The sequence below is a fragment of the Sorex fumeus genome, unplaced genomic scaffold, assembly GCF_029834395.1.
Source record: "Sorex fumeus unplaced genomic scaffold, SorFum_2.1 ptg000024l, whole genome shotgun sequence".
NCBI lineage: Eukaryota > Metazoa > Chordata > Mammalia > Eulipotyphla > Soricidae > Sorex > Sorex fumeus.
Genome location: NW_026606081.1, coordinates 20,861,614 through 20,881,439, shown reverse-complemented (window position 1 = coordinate 20,881,439; position 19,826 = coordinate 20,861,614). Strand labels below are relative to the sequence as shown.

Below are 19,826 nucleotides of genomic sequence, written 5' to 3'. Positions count from 1 at the left end.
GAAAGTTGCAGGGAAGCCCACCAAGCTCAGTGAGTGAAAACAATAAGACAGAAGTTTCAACCAGCAGCAACCAGTTCAGTAAACCCTTAGACAATGACTTTAGTAGCACCATTGTGAGATGTAGCAAAGATCACAAACTGACTTTTATCAATCTACTGTGTGATAATTCCATCTGGGTTGTAACAAGTAATATGAAGTAATTTTTTGTGCCTACTTAAACACTTAAACACACTTAACTTCCCGTTAGTCGTCGATTTGCTCGAGCGGGCACCAGTAACGTCTCCATTTGTCCCTGTCGCGTGCTAGTGTAGCCCAATGGCATCTCTTCGCTCCGGGAACATGGAGGGCCTCAAACCGATCGTTCATGATCTTGACAAAGAAGTCTGACCATCTGGTAGGTGGGCGGCCACGCGGTCTCTTGACATCCCGTGGAATCCAATCAGTAACAGCTCTAGTCCAACGGTCGTCTTTAAATCTCATTACGTGACCAGCCCATCTGATTTTCGACACCTTGGCATATGAGACAGCGTCCCTGATCCTTGATCGTCGACGGATGTCAGAACTCCGGATTCGTTCTCTCATTTGAGTGAAACGTGATATTCCAAGCATAGCTCTTTCTATTCTTCTTTGGGAGACCTGAATGGCGTTCTCATCTTGTTTGCGTAGGGCCCAGGTCTCTGCGGCATATGTTAATGCAGGAAGAACAGTGGAATCAAAGAGATGTGCCCGGAGCCGGAGGTTCTTCGTCCTCTTAGCTATTTCTTCGACGTTCTTGAAGGCGTTCCAAGCCGCTCTCTTCCTCCTGCGCAGCTCGGGTGCCAGGTCATTTCTCATGTTGACCTCTCGACCTAGGTACACATAGCTGTTGCATTCGGAGATGGTCGTTCCATTGAGAGCGAATGGGGCGTCAGGAACAAGGCTGTTTCTCATAAACATTGTCTTGTGCCTACTAAGGGGGCACAAAAAATTACTTCAGCATAGCGGTAGGGTGTTTGCCTTGCACGCAGCCGGCCCAGCCAAGCCAGGTTCGATTCCTCCACCCCTCTTGGAGAGCCCAGCAAGCTACCGAGAGTATCCCGCCCGCATGGCAAAGCCTGGCAAGCTACCCATGACATACTCGATATGCCAAACACAGTAACAAGAAGTCTCACAATGGAGACATTACTGGGACTGCTCAAGCAAATGGATGAACAACGGGAGGACAGTGCTACAGTGCTACTAAGGGGGCAAGCTAGGGTGGTGGGTGGGAAATTGGGGGCATTAGTGGAGGGAAGATCATACTGGTGGTGGTTTTTTGTTGGAACATTGAATGTCTGAAACAATTGTGTTATGAACAACTTTGGAAATCATGTTGCTTAAATCAATATAAGTTAAAAGAACATAAGGGTGGGAATGGATACCTTAGGATGCCATTGGCTAGTTAAGAGAGAATCTGGTTCCCTCTGCTAATGCCACAGTCATCCCTCTCAAACACACTTTCTGTAAAGGACACCTGCGTGCCGGCAGTGCCAAGGAAGGGCAAGAAAGGCCAGTGTGTGAAGGAAGTAAAGACGCCCGCTGCTTTTAACGCAGCTGTGGCCCTAATGCAGGGGCTGTCCACGCAGGCGGTGTCGCTGAAGTCCAGACTACACAGTCTTCTTCTTAGAAAAAGAATAGTCAGCTCTGGACAGAGACAGCCGAAAGGAAACAAATGGGGGTCCCGGGAAGAAGCAGAGAGTTGCGCCTGCATCTACACTCCACTCTTGTCTCTAGCTGACCTCTAAACTTCGGATGTACTGGGTGGGTCCCTGTGAATGCTGAAGTAACAGAACAGATCCTTTTCACCAGAGCCTGTCAGAACCCAGAGTCTCTACCCCCTGCTGGCCATTAGGTTAATGCAAACTCAAAAGTCCCAAGAAAGAATATCCTGCCCCATCCTTGAGAGAGGAACTGATCAGCGAAGACTGACTTCAAATCAACCAGATTAGAGACAGGGAGAGTGGACTTCAAGCCTTCTTAGAAGAATGCTCTAAGGCACAGAGGAAAATCTATGCTAGAAGGAGCAGTCACAGATGCATGCTGTTCCTTACACAGAATACAGGGACGTGCTTGTCAGCATGGAGTGGCAGGAAAGAAGCTGTTGGCGTCTCACAGAGCACAGACCTGCTTCCCAGACCTCGGTCCACAGAAAACCATCCATGGGTGCCCTGTAGAGCTGTAGAGAGGGATTTTACACCACAGATCTTAGAGTCATCCTGATTCTAAACACAGATAACAGCAGATCAGATACAGCATATTTTGTAGAAACGATACAGAGCCCGGCAGAGAACAGTGCAGAGTCTCCTGCCTCCACGCCTGGCTGTCCTCACTGGGGCACGTTGGAGGACGGTGGGTTGAGTTTCCCTCCCCACCCTGAGCAGAGCCCCAGCAGCTGAAGACCTCCGGTTCCAGCCACAGCCATGCTTAAGACCACTCTCCACACGTTCGGACGAGCCTCACGCATGAAGGAACTGGCAGAGGAACCCAGGTGTATGGGACCCGGGGTGTAGATCTCCAAGCCTGCTCGGATTGGGACTAGGGCCTCCTCCACCCAGATCCCCAATCTTCCAGTATGTAGGCATCACACCCAACAACTATCCCTGGCGCCATGTAATCCCATCAACGGCCAAGACCCAGAGACTATAAAACCCTGCTCCCGGAAGCATGTAGCTGCATTCGTGGCCATGTGACATCTTATTATCTAGTTCTTACTCTGGAGAACCTGGCAGGCTACCAGAAGTATCCTGTCCACATGGCAGAGTCTGGCAAACTCCCCGTTGCGTATTCAATATGCCAAAAACCAGTAACAATGATGCATCTCATTCTTCTGACCCTGAAAGAGCCTCGAATGTGGCACTTTTTAAAATTTCAGTTCTAGGATGAAGGAGACATTACTGGGGCCTGCTCGAGGCAATTGATGAACAACAGGATGACAGTGATACAGTGATACTTAAAGTTGTCTGAACTAACACCCAGGAAGGGCTCAGATTAGTACCAGGAATTTTGCTCCATGACTTGAAGGCCAGCCACATGTGCTGGGTGAGAAGGAAGCTCAGATGGAGAAGAGAGCACCAAATAAAGGGTGTTGTGAAGACCCTCCAAGGGTGGGAGAGACATGCTAAAAGTAGTCTATAGACCAAACATGATTGCCACTCAATGCCTCTCTGGCAAAACACAGTACCCAAAAGAAGAGAGAGAGAACAGAGGGGAATGCCCTGCCACAGCGGCAGGGTGGGACGGGGGGGGGGGGGGGAATGGGGAGTGGGAGGGATGCTAGGACCCGTGGTGGGGGAGGATGGGCACTGGTGGAGGGATGGGTACTTGATCATTGTATAACTGAAACCCAAGCACAAAAATTTGTAAGTCTATAAGTGTACTTCATGGTGTTTCACTAATAAAAAAATGATTAAAAAATGATAAAATAAATAAATAAATACATAAATTTAAAAAAGAAAAAAAAATAAAGTTGTCTGAAGCCCCAGGGTTCAGGAGATTGCCCTTCAGGTGTGGGGGAGGGAGAGTTAAGGGCAGGCTTGAAGGTGTTCGCCCTAGTGAGGGCCACTCACTTGTTACACCACTGGGATAGGGAAGGGAGTCCTCACTGCTGGGAGTGTCCTGCGTGGGCAGTGCTGCAGAGTGACAGAAGAACAGGCAAAAAGGAAGGACAGGCAAACAGGAAGGACAAGCAAGTAGGTTGCAGAAGTTCCGCAGGACTATTCCTGCCATATTCTGAAGACCTTGGAGCCATTCAAGAACAAGACACAAAGCCCAACTTTATTTCCTCTGAAAGCCATGAAACCAGGCAAGATTTATAGCCTGGTTAGTTATTCTCACCCCAGCCTGGCACAAAACCCAGCGCCAGAGTTTTTACAGTTTCAGTTCAGGTTTCTTGAATCTGCTGAGAGTAAAGTTGCCACAGGACAGGAGTGAGCAGACAGGGATCAGAAAAAAACAGTGTTGCTTAACATGTTGGTGACAAGAGACTTGCAAGGTGGTTCCATGCTCTGACAAAGTTCTGCAGCCCTCTACTCTGAACGATCACCCCTTCACTCCCTGATGTGTGCCAGGGCAAATTAAAATTCCTCCTTAAATGTAAAATTAGCTCCTGCATAATGTACAAATTTATTTTTTTAATTTAAGAGTTTTTATTTTTATTAGTGAAACACCATGGGATACAATTGTAGACTTACAAATTGTTGTGTTTGGGTTTCAGTTATACAATGATCGAGTACCCATCCCACCACCAGTGCCCATTCTCCACCCGCACCAATCCCAGTATCCCTCCCGCTCCCCCATCCCCCCATCCCACCCTGCCTCTGTGGCAGGGCATTCCCTTTTGTTCTCTCTCTCCTTTTGGGTGCTGTGGTTTGCAAAAGGGGCATTGAGTGGCAATCATGTTCAGTCTATAGTCTACTTTCAGCATGCATCTCCCATCCTGGGCAGATCTTCTCACACCCTTTATTTGGTGCTCCCTTCTCTATCTGTGCTGCCTTTACCCCTAGAGTGTGCGGCTGGCCTCCAAGCCATGGAGTAAACCTCCTGGTATTTACCCTAAATTAGGGCTGGAGCAATAGCGTAAGGCGTTTGCCTTGCACACAGCCAACATGACCAACGTGGGTTTGACTCCTCCACCTGGCAAGCTACCGAGAGTATCTCGCCCGCACGGCAAAGCCTGGCAAGCTCCTCATGATGTATTCAATATGCCAAAAAACAGTAACAACAAGTCTCACAATTTGTTGTGTAGTGCTACAGTGCTACCCTAAGTTAAACTCATGCATCATGTATGGATTTCAGGGTCTGGAGAGGCTCACAGTGCCACCCCAGGATTTGGTGTGGGAACTCAGCCACCAGCACTGTGTGGTTCCCATGAGTACTGCTGGAAGCAATCTCCAGAGCACTGAGCCAGGAGCAACTCCAGAACAGCTGGGTGTGGCAAAAACAAGCAAACAAAACTGGAGTAACTCTAGCCTTCTCTGATAAGGACATTTAAAAGATCAGGTTTCAACCATAAAATTACAAAGAAGTGGGGGGCTGTACGGGTCACCGAGGCATGAAGCCCTATCTATTATCAGCAGTATTATAAATCATGGTGTCCCATACAAAACCTGAAAGGATTTAATTACAAAGAAAGCATTTAAATACTGATTTCAAAAAGGCTAGGCATAAAGATACTTTATATGCTAATGTGATGTAAATAAATTCTCTGAGGAATGCATTTTCAAGTAGGCTAATGTTTTTTTTTTCTTCTGTTACGCACCCAAGCAGGTACTGCTTACAGGAAAGAGCAGACCGTGAGTGTACATGGGGACACCCAAGAGAACAGTGGACACAGGTACGCTCACAGACACCCCGTGCACAGAGTGGACACAGCCATGTACATGGCACTCCATGCAGAGTGGACATAGACGTGTGCACAGACAAACCATATAGAGTGGACTCAGGTGTGCCACAACTGGACACAGGTCTGTATACAGACCCCCCCTAGCAGAGTGGACTCAAATGCGCACACACACATTCCGGCAAGAGTGGACACAGGCACGTACATGGACACCCTGAGAGTGGACACAGACATGCACATGGACACCCCTCAGAGTGAACACAGGCACGCACATGGACACCCCTGAGAGTGGACACAGGTGTGTGCACAGCAGCTCCATAAACAGGCGACATGGGTGTGCATACAGACATCCACTGCAGAGAGGACATGGCATGCAGAGGGCCCCAAGCAGAGAGAACTACTGTGTCATGCTAATTAACTGTGTCAAGCCTCGGCAGAGCCATTGCCCAGTGTTTATGACACACACATACTAGCTCCTCATTGCACGTTCCTCTGGGGGCACTAAGCATTACTGTCCAGCTGTCCCAAGATGCCCTGGAAGAACCAAGCCATGAGACACTTGTCCCTCCCGAGGGAGCAGTTTTTGACTGCAGTGCCCCAGCCGTGCGGGAGTGGCAGGGAGCGAGAACATGACCTTCCCTCCAAAGAGCAATGAGCCCAACAAATGTCAATATTTCCATTTTATTTCCTCTTATTTATTTGTCTTACGATATCAAGGTATTATAAAGTTAACTAATCAATTAAGAAGAGCAGGGTAACGAACTACATTTCTGTGAATGATAAATTAGGATAATAAAATGCCAGATGGAACAACCATAATAAAATCAATGCAATAGTCTTTGTTATATCTTTCTTTATTATATCCTTCTAGAACACTGACATTTTTTAATCTCTCCTTGGTATTTTTCACTCATATTCTGATAAATCCTTGGCAACGAAATTCCCAGCAAGCTAAGTGTAGACACGGTTGTCTGTTGCCATGTTTCTCACTCTCAATTCATAGGTTTTTTTCGCATTCTTCACCATGCAGTAGAGAACTGCGAGTCACAGGCCCCCTGTTGGGACCCCCGGTGTCTGTCAGCACTCAGGCTCTGGAAGTCTCTGTGAGGGTTTCTCCAGCCGCTGCTTCTCTGGGACCACTGCACGTTCTCAGGCATGGCCCTGACAGGCTGACTTCCAATCTCTGTCCTCACCCGAGTCACAGGACTGTGAGGATAAGAACAGCAGTGAGCTGTATGACCCAGGAATGACCGTCCGACCTACTGCTCCGCCGCTGGACCCGTGACTGGAAGTGACACCTGGACCCGGCCTGTCCCCTACTCCTCTGGTGCTGATCAGTCATCAGACTCCGGAGCTCTAGACGCTGGTGGGCACGTCAGCCCGCTGGTCCCACTCTGTCACTCTCTGGGGACCAGTCGGAGCCCCTCCCACTGCAACCTGGGGCTGCCCAGGTTTGGGATGCAGGGTCAGGCCAGGACGAGTGAGGCGCCCACTCTCGGCCCCTGCAGCCCCCAGGCAGGGCCGCTCCTGGGGGGTCACCGTCGGAAGGGCACGAGAGACTTACAGTGCTGCCTGAGCGTGCCCACCAGCATGTCCCGGAAGTGGTCCCCCAGGAGGAAGTAGAAGACAGGGTTGATGACGCTGTTGAGGAAGGCCAAGGGCCTTGAGATAATGTACAGCATGTGGATGACATCCTGGGAGCACCCAGCCTGAGGCCAGGCGTCCAGGCGCGAGGCGATCCGCACGTTGCGCAGCACGTGGTAGGGCGTGAAGAGCAGAGAGAAGATGGTCACGCCCAGGACCACCAGGCGCAGCGGCTTCTCCAGGGGCAGCGCCGAGGCCAGCCGGCGGGTCCTGCGCCTCAGGAAGAAGAGGATCTTCAGGTAGGAGCCACACATGACGCCCAAGGGCACGAGGAAGCCCAGGCCCGTCAGGCACAGGCTGTACAGAAGGTTGGAGTAGGCGTCCCCTGAGCTGGCGTAGTCGATGCAGCCGGTGCTGTTCCCTGCCGGGCGGATGAGGGAGAGGATGGGCAGCAGCTCCAGGGTGACCAGTGCCCAGACGCCCAGGGAGAGCAGCACGGCCCAGGCCCTCCTCTGCAGGCAGTGGTTCCGAAAGGGGTGCTGCATGAGCAGGTAGCGGTCGACGCTGACCAGGGCCAGGAAGAGGATGCTGGTGTAGAGGTTGGCGTGGAGCAGGTAGCGGTTCAGCAGGCACAGCACGTCCCCGTAGGCCCACTCGCTCAGGGCGTAGGTGCGGATTAGCAGGGGCAGGGTGCACAGGAAGGCCAGGTCGGAGATGGCCAGGTTGAAGAGGTAGATGTTGCTGCTGCTCCACGTCTTCAGACAGAAGATGTAGCCAAAGACCACCACTGTGTTCCCCAGGATGCCCCCCACAAACTCGATCCCGTAGAAAATGGGGAGGTAGAAACTTTCCAGGGAAGCCTTGGCGTCCAGCCAGCTTCTGCAAGATGCATTCCATGCCTGGAGGAAGAAAGGGCTGACATGAAGTTATCTGCAGAGGGGCGAAAGGGCAGCTGTGTGGAGTGGCCACCAGGGCCGACAGAGGGGGCTGCGAGAGACACCCCACCCCCTAGCCCAGAAGCAGACGGCCTTCCGGCCTTCCGTCTGCCACGTCCTGTATGGCATTTCAGGACAGGGACATGCGTGTGCCAGACTGGGCAGAAGCGCACATGGAGCCCTTGCCAGGGCGGGGAGCATGGGTGAGCTGCCTCCCACCGGGTCCAGGCTCGAGTGGTCCTAACTGTGGGTCAAAGGGGCTCAGGTCCTGCCCAGTATTGCGAATTGGCCCCTAATGTGGATGAGAAAATAGGTTCATTCTAATTCCAGTCCTGCCATTTTATTTTGTTCAGTAGCTTGAACCCGGTGACTCAAAAACTTAGGTTTATTTGTACTAAATCTGCAAACTGTAACTCATTCTAATGTGTTTTTTTTTTCCATTTCACTTCACTGTGAAGCTGAAGATCTCAGTAATAATAACAATGACTCCTGTTTACTGAAACAAGTCCCTGAGGGTCACTGCACAACACCCAGATGGCATATTATTGGGCGGGAACATTGTTGGCGTTTGTGGAGACTGGGGTTGAGAGTGAAGGATCAAGTCCTCTTTTTGGTGACAGAGTGTCGCCTTCCGCACGGGCCGTGGGAATAAGCATCTTCAGACCCAGGCCGTGCCAGCCCTCCCTGTCACCATAGCAGCATCTGCAAACCTGATTCTTTTCCCTTTTATGGTGTAGGGTGCTGGTCACACCTGGCCATACTCAGGGCTCGCTCCTGGCTCTGCGTCCAGGCTTCACCCCTGGAAGGGCCTGGGATCCCTGGGAAGTGCCAGGGACTGAAGGTGCACTTACTCTCTAACCCCAGGGAAGCCTGGGATTAGCTACCAAATCCAGCCTGTTCACAGCAGGGAAGAAGAAGGAGAAACAGTTCTAAAATGCTCCTTGCCTCACAGGCCTTGGCATGGACACTGCAGTCAAATGGGCCTTTCAACAGAGCACTTTGGTAAGCAGAGGAAAGACAGGAAGACCCTGAGCTGTTTCTCCTGGGGCAGCAGCCAGAGCAAGACCCCTCTGGGGTGATGTCTGGGGGACAGATACACTCGAAAGCTTCTCCAACCAAAGATTGTGGCCTCTGGAAGATTCATTTCTGGAAATCAGCCATGGAGTCGTGAACATGGTCAGGGCATGGTCACCATTTGGAGAGGAGCACCTGAGTGACTGAATCCCGAGTCCCTGAGTCCCTCCCCCAGGCTTCCTGGACACCTCCCCAGGGCACAGCTGTCTAGGGACTGACCAGTGATCCGCCAAGCCAAACACCTCTGCGAGCAGCAGTCACTGCCCTTCACTGTCTCGTGTCTCCTGTGCTGGGCTCCCCTGCACCCTCTCTCCTCAGGGAGGGGCACAGCATTTGCGGGTGCCCCTCGCCCCCAGCCCCCTTCTCAAGGCCCTCCCTGACCCACCTCGTGCGGCACATAGACTCCACGGCCTGGAGCCCAGACACCGTTCTGGTGCAAACTCTTCTTAGGGGGATCTCAGGTGGGGTTGCTCCCGGCTGCTCCCCCTTCTTCCCTGCCTCAGGGGCACACAGAGCACCCCAGCTTTGATCCCTGAGTCTGTCTGCATAATTGTGGTGCTGAGCCAAACTCCTTCCTGAGAGGGGAGGATGCTGGCAGACGCAATACTCCCTTCAGCCCGTCCACACGAAACCCCTCCTCAGTCGCTTTCAGTGATTCTTGGAGGCCCTCTCAGGATTTTTACCCCACACTTGGCACAGTGACAAGAAGATGCATCTGGTTGGAGTCGGGAAGACAGCACCTGACTGCTTATGAACATTTTCTACAAATTCCTCTAAGGTCAGAGAAGCATCAAATAAGGCCCGTTGCTTGTTTGTACTGTGAAGACTGACACACAGATAATTCAGAGCGTGCTCAGAATTGGCCATTGAATTGGCTATCACTCTGGCTGCTGTTCTGAAAACCTTTGCAACAGTAAAGCAATTACTGTCTTGAAGGACCAAGTTTAAGATCAGATGATAAGGGTCTGGAGTGAGTGCAGGCTATGGGGTCTTGCCTTCATGGGACCAATGCTGGCTGAATCCCCTGCCCAGCATGTGGTCCCTCTGCCAGGAGGGATCCCTGGACACAGAGCCAGGAGTAGGGCTGGAGCCCTGCTGGATGGGGCCCAAACCCACAGACTAACGAATGTTTAATTATAAGCCATGAACTATGATCAGAAAGTCTAGAAGGGCATATGGTAAATTAGGACTAGGAATATTTTTATTCCTAGTCATGAGACAACAGACCATTTTTATTTTGTTTTTGTTTTTAAGCTTTCAGTTTATTTGGAGTCTCTAATCCCCCCTACTCCAGCATTGCATTTTGTTTTCTCTTTTGATAATAAATCCCTTTTCCTTCCCTTTGTGTTGTTCTCGTGGGAGTCCTTGTGGTAGTGACAGGGATTGCCCACAGAGCTGGCTGGGACGCAGGCTGGGACACAGGGCCTTTGGAGGGGTCTGGCTGTTCTGCTGGCTCGGGTGCTGGCCGGGTAACTGTTCTGGGTGCTGGCCAAGGTTTTCCTTCCTGGTGGTGCTGCCGGCACAGCCTGGTGCTTCCCATTGCAGTGCTGACTGGGGCTGCACTAGCTCACATCAAGCAGGACTGCAGCCCGGGGCCTGGACACTGACCATAGGTCAGCAAGGCTGCACATGTGCTAGTCACTGTGCCCATCGTCTGGGTCCAGCCTGTTCCGATCTTATTAACAAGGAAACTTCCTAGAAACACAGAAGGTCCATGCACTCGCCAAAGTCTCGATTGTCCAGAACACTCAGGTCTCTTGGCCCTGCTGCCCTTTCCTCCCAGGCCTCTGGAGGAAGGAGGAGGAACATTCCTCCAGGGTCCTTCACAGGGATCCTTCGTTCCTTCCCTGGAGGAACCTGAGAACACACACTCTCAGCTCTCTCTAGGAAAGAGACAGGCTGCAAAGGAGAAAGGAAAACTGCCTGAGAGCCACCTCCTTCTCCTGAATTTATCCTCAGGGTTAGGTGCTGTGACCTACTTGATTCACTTTTTTTGCATAGTTTATTCATTGCTAAAATGTTTCCTAAACCCTTAATATTGATCATGGCTTATAAGGGCAACACTGTTTGCAAAGCAATTGAACCTCCCAGCACCCATGAGTTTGAGGGATTCAGATTCCAAATAGGATCCAAAACGGTTCCAACTTGAGTCAAATGTGTTCATGGTGTGTCTGTCCCCATCCTACAACTCAGTGAAGTCAACTGGTTCTTTAAGCAAAATTCCCAAGTGAAAGGGAAACAACTCATTCAGTTAATTTGCTCTTTTGCTTTGTCATAGATGCATTTCTAATTTTTAGGAAATAGGAACTATGATGCATAAATCATAGCTTTTTTATATGTTTTAAATTTCCATGTATTTCATATAGCTGAATTATTTTTTAACAATTTTTAATGTACTGTGAATTTACTGTGACTTTTAATGTACTGTGATTTTAATGTACTGTGAATAAAACAAATAGATGTCTCAAAATATATCTTAATCTGCCACACTAATTAAACCACGAAGAAATCTCAATTTTTTCAAATAATCGGCTTACTAACACTCATTTTTAAAATACTGGGGCAGGGCGGGGGGGAAATCCACACTCGGCAATGCTTAGGGATCACTCCTGACAGGGACCAAGGAACCATAAACAGTGCTGGGGATCAAATCTGGGTTGGCTGTGTGTAAGGCAAGAATCTTACCCATTGTACTGTCTCTCTAGCCTCAGTAGTGTTTGTTTTTGATCACAGAATAATGTTCATTTTACTTTGTTTTTAGTTTAATGCACATTTTAAAAACTTACATTAAAATATATTTGGGAACTGGAGTGCAGCTCAATGGTAAAATGCATGCGGGGGATCTGGGCTTGTTCCCCTGTACTACACACACACACACACACACACACACACACACACACACAAACACACACACAAATATATCATAGATGTATATGTGTATATGTACTGTTAGTTTTTACAATATTTTCCTTATAATAATCACAGTAAAGAACATTTATGAAGTCTTAAATTTCAACTACTTCATTAAGAAAATTTGCATAGCAATTTGGATATTTTTAACAAACTGTTCTCTCATTAATAAAGAATTTCAATAAAAACATATACTCATACTAAAAATGCACCATAATTTAATAGATTATTACATTTTTATGCATTCTGAATTAACACCAAAACACAAGAGTGATAACATGGTTCAAATCGTATGCACGTGAATTTCTTTAAAAGGACATCAATTATAAAATAACTCAGAAGTTACAAAGCAATAGTTTCTGTGACTTTTTATTTTCCTTAGTGAGTTATATCCTGTATAATTATATACTATAATATCTATTCTTGCAAATATATATATATAATAGATGTAATGTTCACAACACCCTACATTTCCTCTGGCACATTGTTTTCTGAGCATAAAAACGTATATGATAGCCTATTTTATATGATATACCATCACTAAATTATTTCTTATAATAGCTGTATTTTTTACATAAACCCAGTTACAGTTTTTTGTTGTAACACAAGTTACAAAGCAACTGGCAACTACACTGAGGTTCCCAGTTTGGGGACGTTTGAGGAGTGAACCTCACGTCCTTGCCACCTCCTGCAGCTCTGCGTGGGTGAGGGCAGCCTTTCCAAGAGGCCCCTCTCAGCCTCAGGCCCACCTCCCACTGCCCCGGACCCACCCCCATGCAGGGGGGCTGCTTTCTGCTCCGACCCCCGACCCCGCTGTGTGACATCCGACTCACCATTCCTCAGCAAGTCCCTGGTCCCTTCACAGAAATCCTCTGCCAAGAACTTGATTCAGCTCTGTGCGACCCAGAGCTGTGGGCTGGACAGAGTTCACGCCGTCTTATTTACATTGCATGCAGCCAGGATTAACAATTCAAAGGCCCAGGAATAATTTATTCAAACCTCAAGTCAGATATTCAAGCAAGGGAACTTCCGAGAGGAGACGAGATGCAGTGAATTACTCAGTTCATGGAAAATACCCTTAATGACTCTGCCTGGATTGTCTCATTTGCTATTAGAACCCAGAGGCTCCTCATTTCCCTGTCATTTGCATGTTTCAACAGTCAGAACACTGGGGCCGAGAGGGCTGCTGCAGAAAGCTTGACCCAGCACGCCTGGTCTCGGGAGCCCTGCTGGGCGCACAGAGCTGGGAGGACCCTGTGGTCCAACAACCCCACTCCCTTCAGAAACACACACACACACACACACACACACACACACACACACACACACGGAGTACGTTTATCTTGGGAGTGCAGTGGCAGTTGCTCTTCCTTTATTCTTCAAATTCACCTTCTTGGACGAATTCTATGTCAAACATTGAAACTATTAGGAATGTCCTGAAGGGACTCTAACCCTGAAGTTCTGACAGCAAACCTGTCCAGACGTCCTGCCACTCTCGGGAGCAACCCAGCACAGCGGTGCTCCTCTCCTTGTTTCATGACACGAAAACCCAGAGACACAAAGGCTGCATCAGGTGTCTGGGGTTAGGAGAGAAGTTGTGCAAGACGGCTGGTGTGGAGCCAGATGGTTCACTCACACACCCCCAACACAGCCCCACACCCTGAGGGTCACAGCAAACTCCAGTTCAGGTGAACACTCAGTCTGAGGCAGGTGCTGAGAAAGTCCCAATGCTGCAGCAGCAGCAATGGGATCCCACTGTCCTGAGAGGTGGGTACTGAGATCCCAGTGACTGGGACACGGCCCAAGGAAATCCTTGCATAGGATTTCCAAGTTCATGAGGCCCCAAACTCAGAACCTTAAATGCTGTCCTCTCTAGAGGGATACATGGGTATGCAGGCATGCATCGTACACTTCACAGCATGAACGTGCAGTGAATATACATGGCTTATGAATTCTCTGCAGTCACAGGAAATGATGCTTATGTAATTTACTGTATTCTCATATGGGTGCCAGACATTGCACCAACGTTTTAATGTATTGAACACACATAGCGATTCCCTAAGTCTCTTTGGCTTAGAATTGTTCTCACTTTACAGATTAAAAGACTGAAACTAGGAAAGGTTATTGATGTTACCAGGTCACTGTATCAGTAAAGAGAGAGTCTGTGTTTTGAGTCCTACCTGATCCCAAAAGCCAGACAGGGTGCTAGTACCTTCCATGGACACAGAATCGAGTCAATTCCAGAACCAAGAATGAGTGTCCTTAGAAACGCAGCCCTTCTTCCTCCCAGGAGAAAAGACAAAAAGCATCACTTTTCCGTAAGTTTAGTTCAATCACAGCCCGGGAGGTGAGCCCCAGGCTTGTTCATGGCAAACAAGAATAACCAGGGACCCGTCTCTGCTCTCTCTGGTGAGAAGACACCATGGAGCACCCTATCCGACACTCCCTTCCTGAGGGGGACGCCCCTTTGTGGGTGGGGCACTAACCCAGAGCTTCCTCTTTCTTCTCCCACATCCTGATAGCTTACTCTGGGCCATTGTGATAACGCCATATTTCTCCTTCCACATTAGTATGCAGACCTGCAGTTTCTTCCCCACTCGGCTCCTCCCAGGGCTCGGAGACTCGGGACAAGTTCTGGTCCCAGCAGTTCAAGCCCCCCCTTTCCCCGCTGCCCTGTCCACAGAGTAAGCTCATGTTCATGCAGCAGAGGGATGGCCTCTGAAGAGGCCCAGCCTTGGACACCCTCATCTGGTGACTCACCCTCTGCTGAAGGAGCCCCTGCTCACACCCCATGCTCTGCCAGCAGCGTGTCTGACAAGGGCCCTCATTCTCCCTCTGTGGCCCAGACTTCCCAGGAAGTCGCCCCACTCAGCACCCAGAGTTCCCAAGGCAATAGTCTGTGTTTGTCCTGCTGTGGGGATGCTGTTGGGCTATGGTGCTGAGAGACATGGGGTGGCCAGTCAGTGTCTGTCAGTGGTCATCACAAGTCCTGAGTCCAGCACTCCAAAGCCAACCATCTGGGCCACCTACCAGCTCTCCCTGACTTTCTTGTCTGCCTAGGAACTGCCCTGTGGTCCATCAGATTCCCTCCCGAATCCTGTGTCCATCAGACCCCCATCCATAGCCCAGCAGACCTCCTCATTCTGTGGTCTGGTCCATCAGCTGTCCTCCACCCTGTTGTCCCTGAAGCCCCTTCCCTATGTCCGTCAGCACCCCTGTCCTATGGGCCATAAGACCCCCATGCTGTTGTCCATCAGATGCACCTTCATCCTGTGTCCATCATTTCCTGTGGTCCCGAAGACTCCTGCCCTGTGTGTACTCTGAGGACATAGGTTGAGTCCTCATTGATGTTGCCATGGGTGCAGGAGACCCCGGAGGGTCTCATAATCTCCTGAGAGACCTCATGCTTCTTGATGCCCAGAACCCACTGACTCAAGTCAGACAGGAGCTGCAGGCTATAAGGAAGCTCATCATGGCCTGACCCCTCTTTCACACTCTGACAAGAACCTCACTCCATTCCTCATCTGAATGGGGACATGAGCACCAATCATGACCCCCCAAGTCTATGATGTCCATCGAGATCCCACATGGAAATGAAAGAAGAAATCAGAAAATCCAGGGGGGCTGGCAGTAGCTTTGTCAAACCCAATGCCAATGAAAGCTTTAATCTCTTTTCCCTTTGTGACAGCAGATGGCTTTGTTCATTAACTTATTTCCATCATGACTTTAAATAGTACCTCTAGCCTCCCTAGAGGAAAGCTGTGTGTCATTCCTCTGATATCCAACAGGATGTCATGCATGTTCCCAGATATAGACATGAGGCAGGCTGTTGAGAGATGGACAGCCCCTGAAGACTGTGGGCATCTACACTCCGTGGCAGCTTCCCCAAACCGTGGCCTGCTTCTCCCTACTCACAGTCAGGGAGAGAATAGAGGTCCATCCCCTAAAGTGAGAGAGTGGACAGTTGTGTCCAGCAGGGCAAATGCAAGCATTTTTACCTATTAAGCATAAGTTCGAAACTAGCATTGAACTTAAACTCTTAGTTATTCGACCCTTGGCCACTAATTTAATTATTCAGATATGCCCCTCTTGGTAGACCAGGGTATCTTAGATAAGAGGCAGATTCCCTGAGACTAAGTGACAATGTTGTGGAAGATTCTGGCACCTCCATGTGTTCATGCCCATGTCTTTTTTTTTCTTTCATTAAATTATATATATATATATATATAATTTATTTATTTATTTTTTTACAGTTGTAGATTTACAATTTTTTTTGTGCTTGGGTTTCAATTATACAATGATCAGATACCCATCCCTCCACCAGTGCCCGTTTTTCACCACCATGGATAATATCCCTCCCACCCCCATCCCCCCATCCCCCCCTGCCTCTGTGCATGCCCATGTCTTAGCCAGGGGCACAATTCAGGGTCACATGAACCCAGGAGTTCTCCACAGTGAAGAAGTTAGGGGTCATTCCAGGGTGTCCCTGAAGCCTGGTGTGAGAGGGTCACAGAGAGTAGAGGAGGAAGGCTTTGGGCTAGGCTGGACGACACACCAGGCTCAATGGTGGACAGACATGCTGAGCTTCAGGCAGAATGGGCAGGTCAGACTGGGTGGACACTCCAGGTTTCATGCTGGATAGACACACCACGAACCTCCCAAGGCCCACGCTGGATGGACGCACCAAGGCTCCATGTTTTTCTCTGCTAGAGAGTGAGTCTAGGTAAGAGAAAAGAGCAGAAAGAGACACGCCTCCGTAAGAGTAAGCACGGGAGGGGAAAACTCCAGAGGAGTGTCCTTTGGGACAGTGGTGGCAGGAAGCAGAGGATGATGTGTTGGGGCAATAATGCACGCATGACACTGTCATCAACAACATGTAAATTGCAGCATCACAATAAAAATGGGACAGTGTATCAAGTTTATTATTTCTTGACAAAACAAAAAAAATTGTTTCTGCTGAATCAATATCTTGATCACTCGACATCCCATTACTCATTGATTTGCTTGAGTGGGCACCAGTAACGTCTCCATTCATCCCTGTTTCACGCCAGTGTATCCCAATGGCATCTGCTTGTTCTAGAAACACAAACAGCTTCGAACCAAACGTTCAGGGTCTTGACAAAGAAGTCGGACCATCTCATAGGTGGGTAACCATGTGATCTTTTGACATCCCGTGGAATCCAGTCGGTAACGGCTCTAGGGCAGTGGTTGTATCCAAATTTCATTACATGTCCAGCCCATCTGATTTTTAATGCCTTGGCAAACGAGAGAGCAGCCCTGATTCTTGATGGAGGTCAGAACTCCGGATTCTTTCTTTCATTTGAGTGATACTCCAAGCATAGCTCTTTTGATTCCTCTTTGGGAGACCTGAATAGCATTCTCATCCTGTTTTCATAGGGCCTAGGTTTCTGAGGCATATGTTAATGCAGGAAGAACAATGGAATTGAAGAGATGTGCCCAAAGCTGGAGGTTCTTTGTCCTCTTAGCTATTTCTTTGATACTCTTGAAGGCGTTCCAAACTGCTATCCTCCTTCTGCACAACTCAGGTGCCAGGTCATTTGTCATGTTGACTTCTCGACCTAGGTACACAGAACTGTTGCATTCGGAGATGTTCGTGCTATTGAGAGTGAATGGAACGTCAGGAACAAGACTATTTCTTATAAACATTGTCTTTGTTAGATTCAGCTGCAGTCCGACCCTTCCACACTCATGGTCGAAGTTGGCTAGCAATTGTGCCGCTTGGCTGATGTTTGGTGATATAAGAATGATGTCATCAGTGAAGTGAAGATGGTGTAGTTGCCGACCATCTATATTCACTCCCATTCGTTCCCATTCCATTCGTCGCATGATGTTCTCGAGGGTGGCATTGAAGAGTTTCAGTGAAATAGTATCACCCTGCTGAACCCCTCTCTTGACATCTATGATCACCTCTCTGTAGAATGGTGAGATCCTTGTAGTGAATCCGCAATACGCTCATGGAGGATCCTGATGTATTGATTTTGAATGCCCTGTTTGGCTAGGGCCTCGATGACCGCTTCAGTATGAACAGAATCAAAGGCCTTCTTTAAATCAATGAACGTTAGACAGAGTGGCATCTTGAACTCCCTAGAAACCTCATTGAGCTTGGTTATCATGTGGATATGGTCGATTGTGCTAAATCCTTTTCAGAAACCGGTTTGCTCGCATGGTTGTTCTTCATCTAGTGTTCTACTAATTCTATTCAGGATGACTCGAGTGAACAGTTTATAGATGACAGACAACAGGCAGATGGGGCGATAGTTGCCAATGTTGTGGATGTCTCCCTTCTTTTACAGTAGTACAGTCCTGCTGGATTTCCATTGGGATGGAACCTTTCATCCAGACAGGTAGCACGTGAAGAGCTGAGCCAGTGTATTGATGAGTACTGATGGCAGGTTCTTCAGGTGTTTGGGTCTGACCTTGTTTGGGCCAGGTGCAGTTCGATTCTTTACCGATGAAATGGCGTGTTGGGTTTCGGAAGACAGAACTTTCGGAATGACATATCCATCCTGCAGAATTTGGTATGTGGGCAGGTGGACGTGGCTATCAAAGAGATCCAAGTAGAAGTCATGGATAATCTTCTCCATTGGCCTTCTGGAAGATGTGATAGATCCATCAGGACATCGTAGGGCAGTCATCTTGGTCTTGTAGTTGGCAAAGGACAGGCGGGCATTGCAAATGCTTTTCCCAGCTTCTGCCACATCTGCCAGCACTGCTGCTCTTCTCTCTTTGAGGTTTTCCTTTATTGCTTCTCTGCACTGCTTTGCAAGCTCGGCCGTTCGCTTGCGGTTGCCTGAGGCTTGTGCCAAGCCATGTTGGCGAATGAGCTCGAGAGGTTTTGAAGACAGTCGTCTTTTTGTGGCTATCTCTCTCTTGGCGTTCCTAGCACAATCATAGAGGTGCTGAACCAGTCGATCGTATTCCTCGTCAATGTTGTCAATGACGGCATCTTCCCATGTTTGCCACAATAATGCCAAAGAACTCCCAGTTGGTGGTCATTCTGGGAGTTCTCTTCTTAAACTTTTCAGCCCTTTCTCTCTGCTCTTTGAAGAAGAATTTTGCACGAAGGAGACAGTGGTCCAATCCTGTTTGGAATTTTGGGACAACAGCGACATCAGTCAGGCAAGACCGTCGATTGAATATGATGTGGTCAATTTCGTTGTGGAACTGTCCACCGGGAGACTCCCAAGTCCAACGTTTAGATTTGGCCTTCTGGAATTGTGAGTTACCATGGATGGTCTTGGTCGACATGATGAACTCAGATAGTCTCTCACCCTGTTCGTTCCATTCTAGGCCAGGGTCCCAAATGTGGAATTCTTCCGCTGATCTTTTCAGTCCTATCTTGGCATTAAAATCACCGACAATGATCTTGTAGAGGTGTGGTCTTCTTTATAGAACTTCTCCAGCTCCATGTAGAACTTCTCAATTTCTCCTTCATCATAATTGAATGTTGGCACTTAGACAATAAAGACAGAAACTGCCGGCAGTGAGCCACATCTATTCAAGTGTAATCATTTGATTTGGGTTGTTAGGCATTTGAATGAATCAATGTTTATGGCCAAGTTAGTGTTGAAAAGGACACTGACACCACCGACGCCTCTTTTGTCGTATGTTCTGAGGAACAGTTCTACAATGTCGAAAACTGTGTGATATGATTGATGCCTTCTCATCTCGGTCAGACCAATGATGTCGTACTTGATCTTTTGCACTTGCACTATCAGGTCCTTGATGGATGCATCTGATGCTAGTGTACATGCATTGAAAGTACAATCATTTTTGTTCTTCTTCGTTTTGGCAGCCTACTTCGGCCCTGAGATTTTATCAGCCTCTCCTTCCTCATGCTTCTTAACACTGCCGTATGGGTGACTCTTTCAGGGTCAGAGGAATGAGACCTATTGTATTTACTGGTTTTGGCATATCAATATCATATTGGCTAAAAAGATCTGGCC

General features: G+C 48.6%; 1 protein-coding gene across 1 annotated transcript; it reads right to left on the bottom strand.

Moving 5' to 3' along the window:
* Nucleotides 1-6,891: 6,891 nt before the first annotated feature.
* SUCNR1 (succinate receptor 1) lies at nucleotides 6,892-18,385 on the bottom strand. Its single transcript, XM_056114310.1, has 3 exons — nucleotides 18,330-18,385; nucleotides 15,179-15,314; nucleotides 6,892-7,839 (listed from the first exon to the last, which is right to left on the bottom strand). The coding sequence occupies exons 1-3, from the start codon at nucleotides 18,383-18,385 to the stop codon at nucleotides 6,892-6,894; spliced, it is 1,140 nt and encodes a 379-aa protein (XP_055970285.1).
* Nucleotides 18,386-19,826: the final 1,441 nt, after the last annotated feature.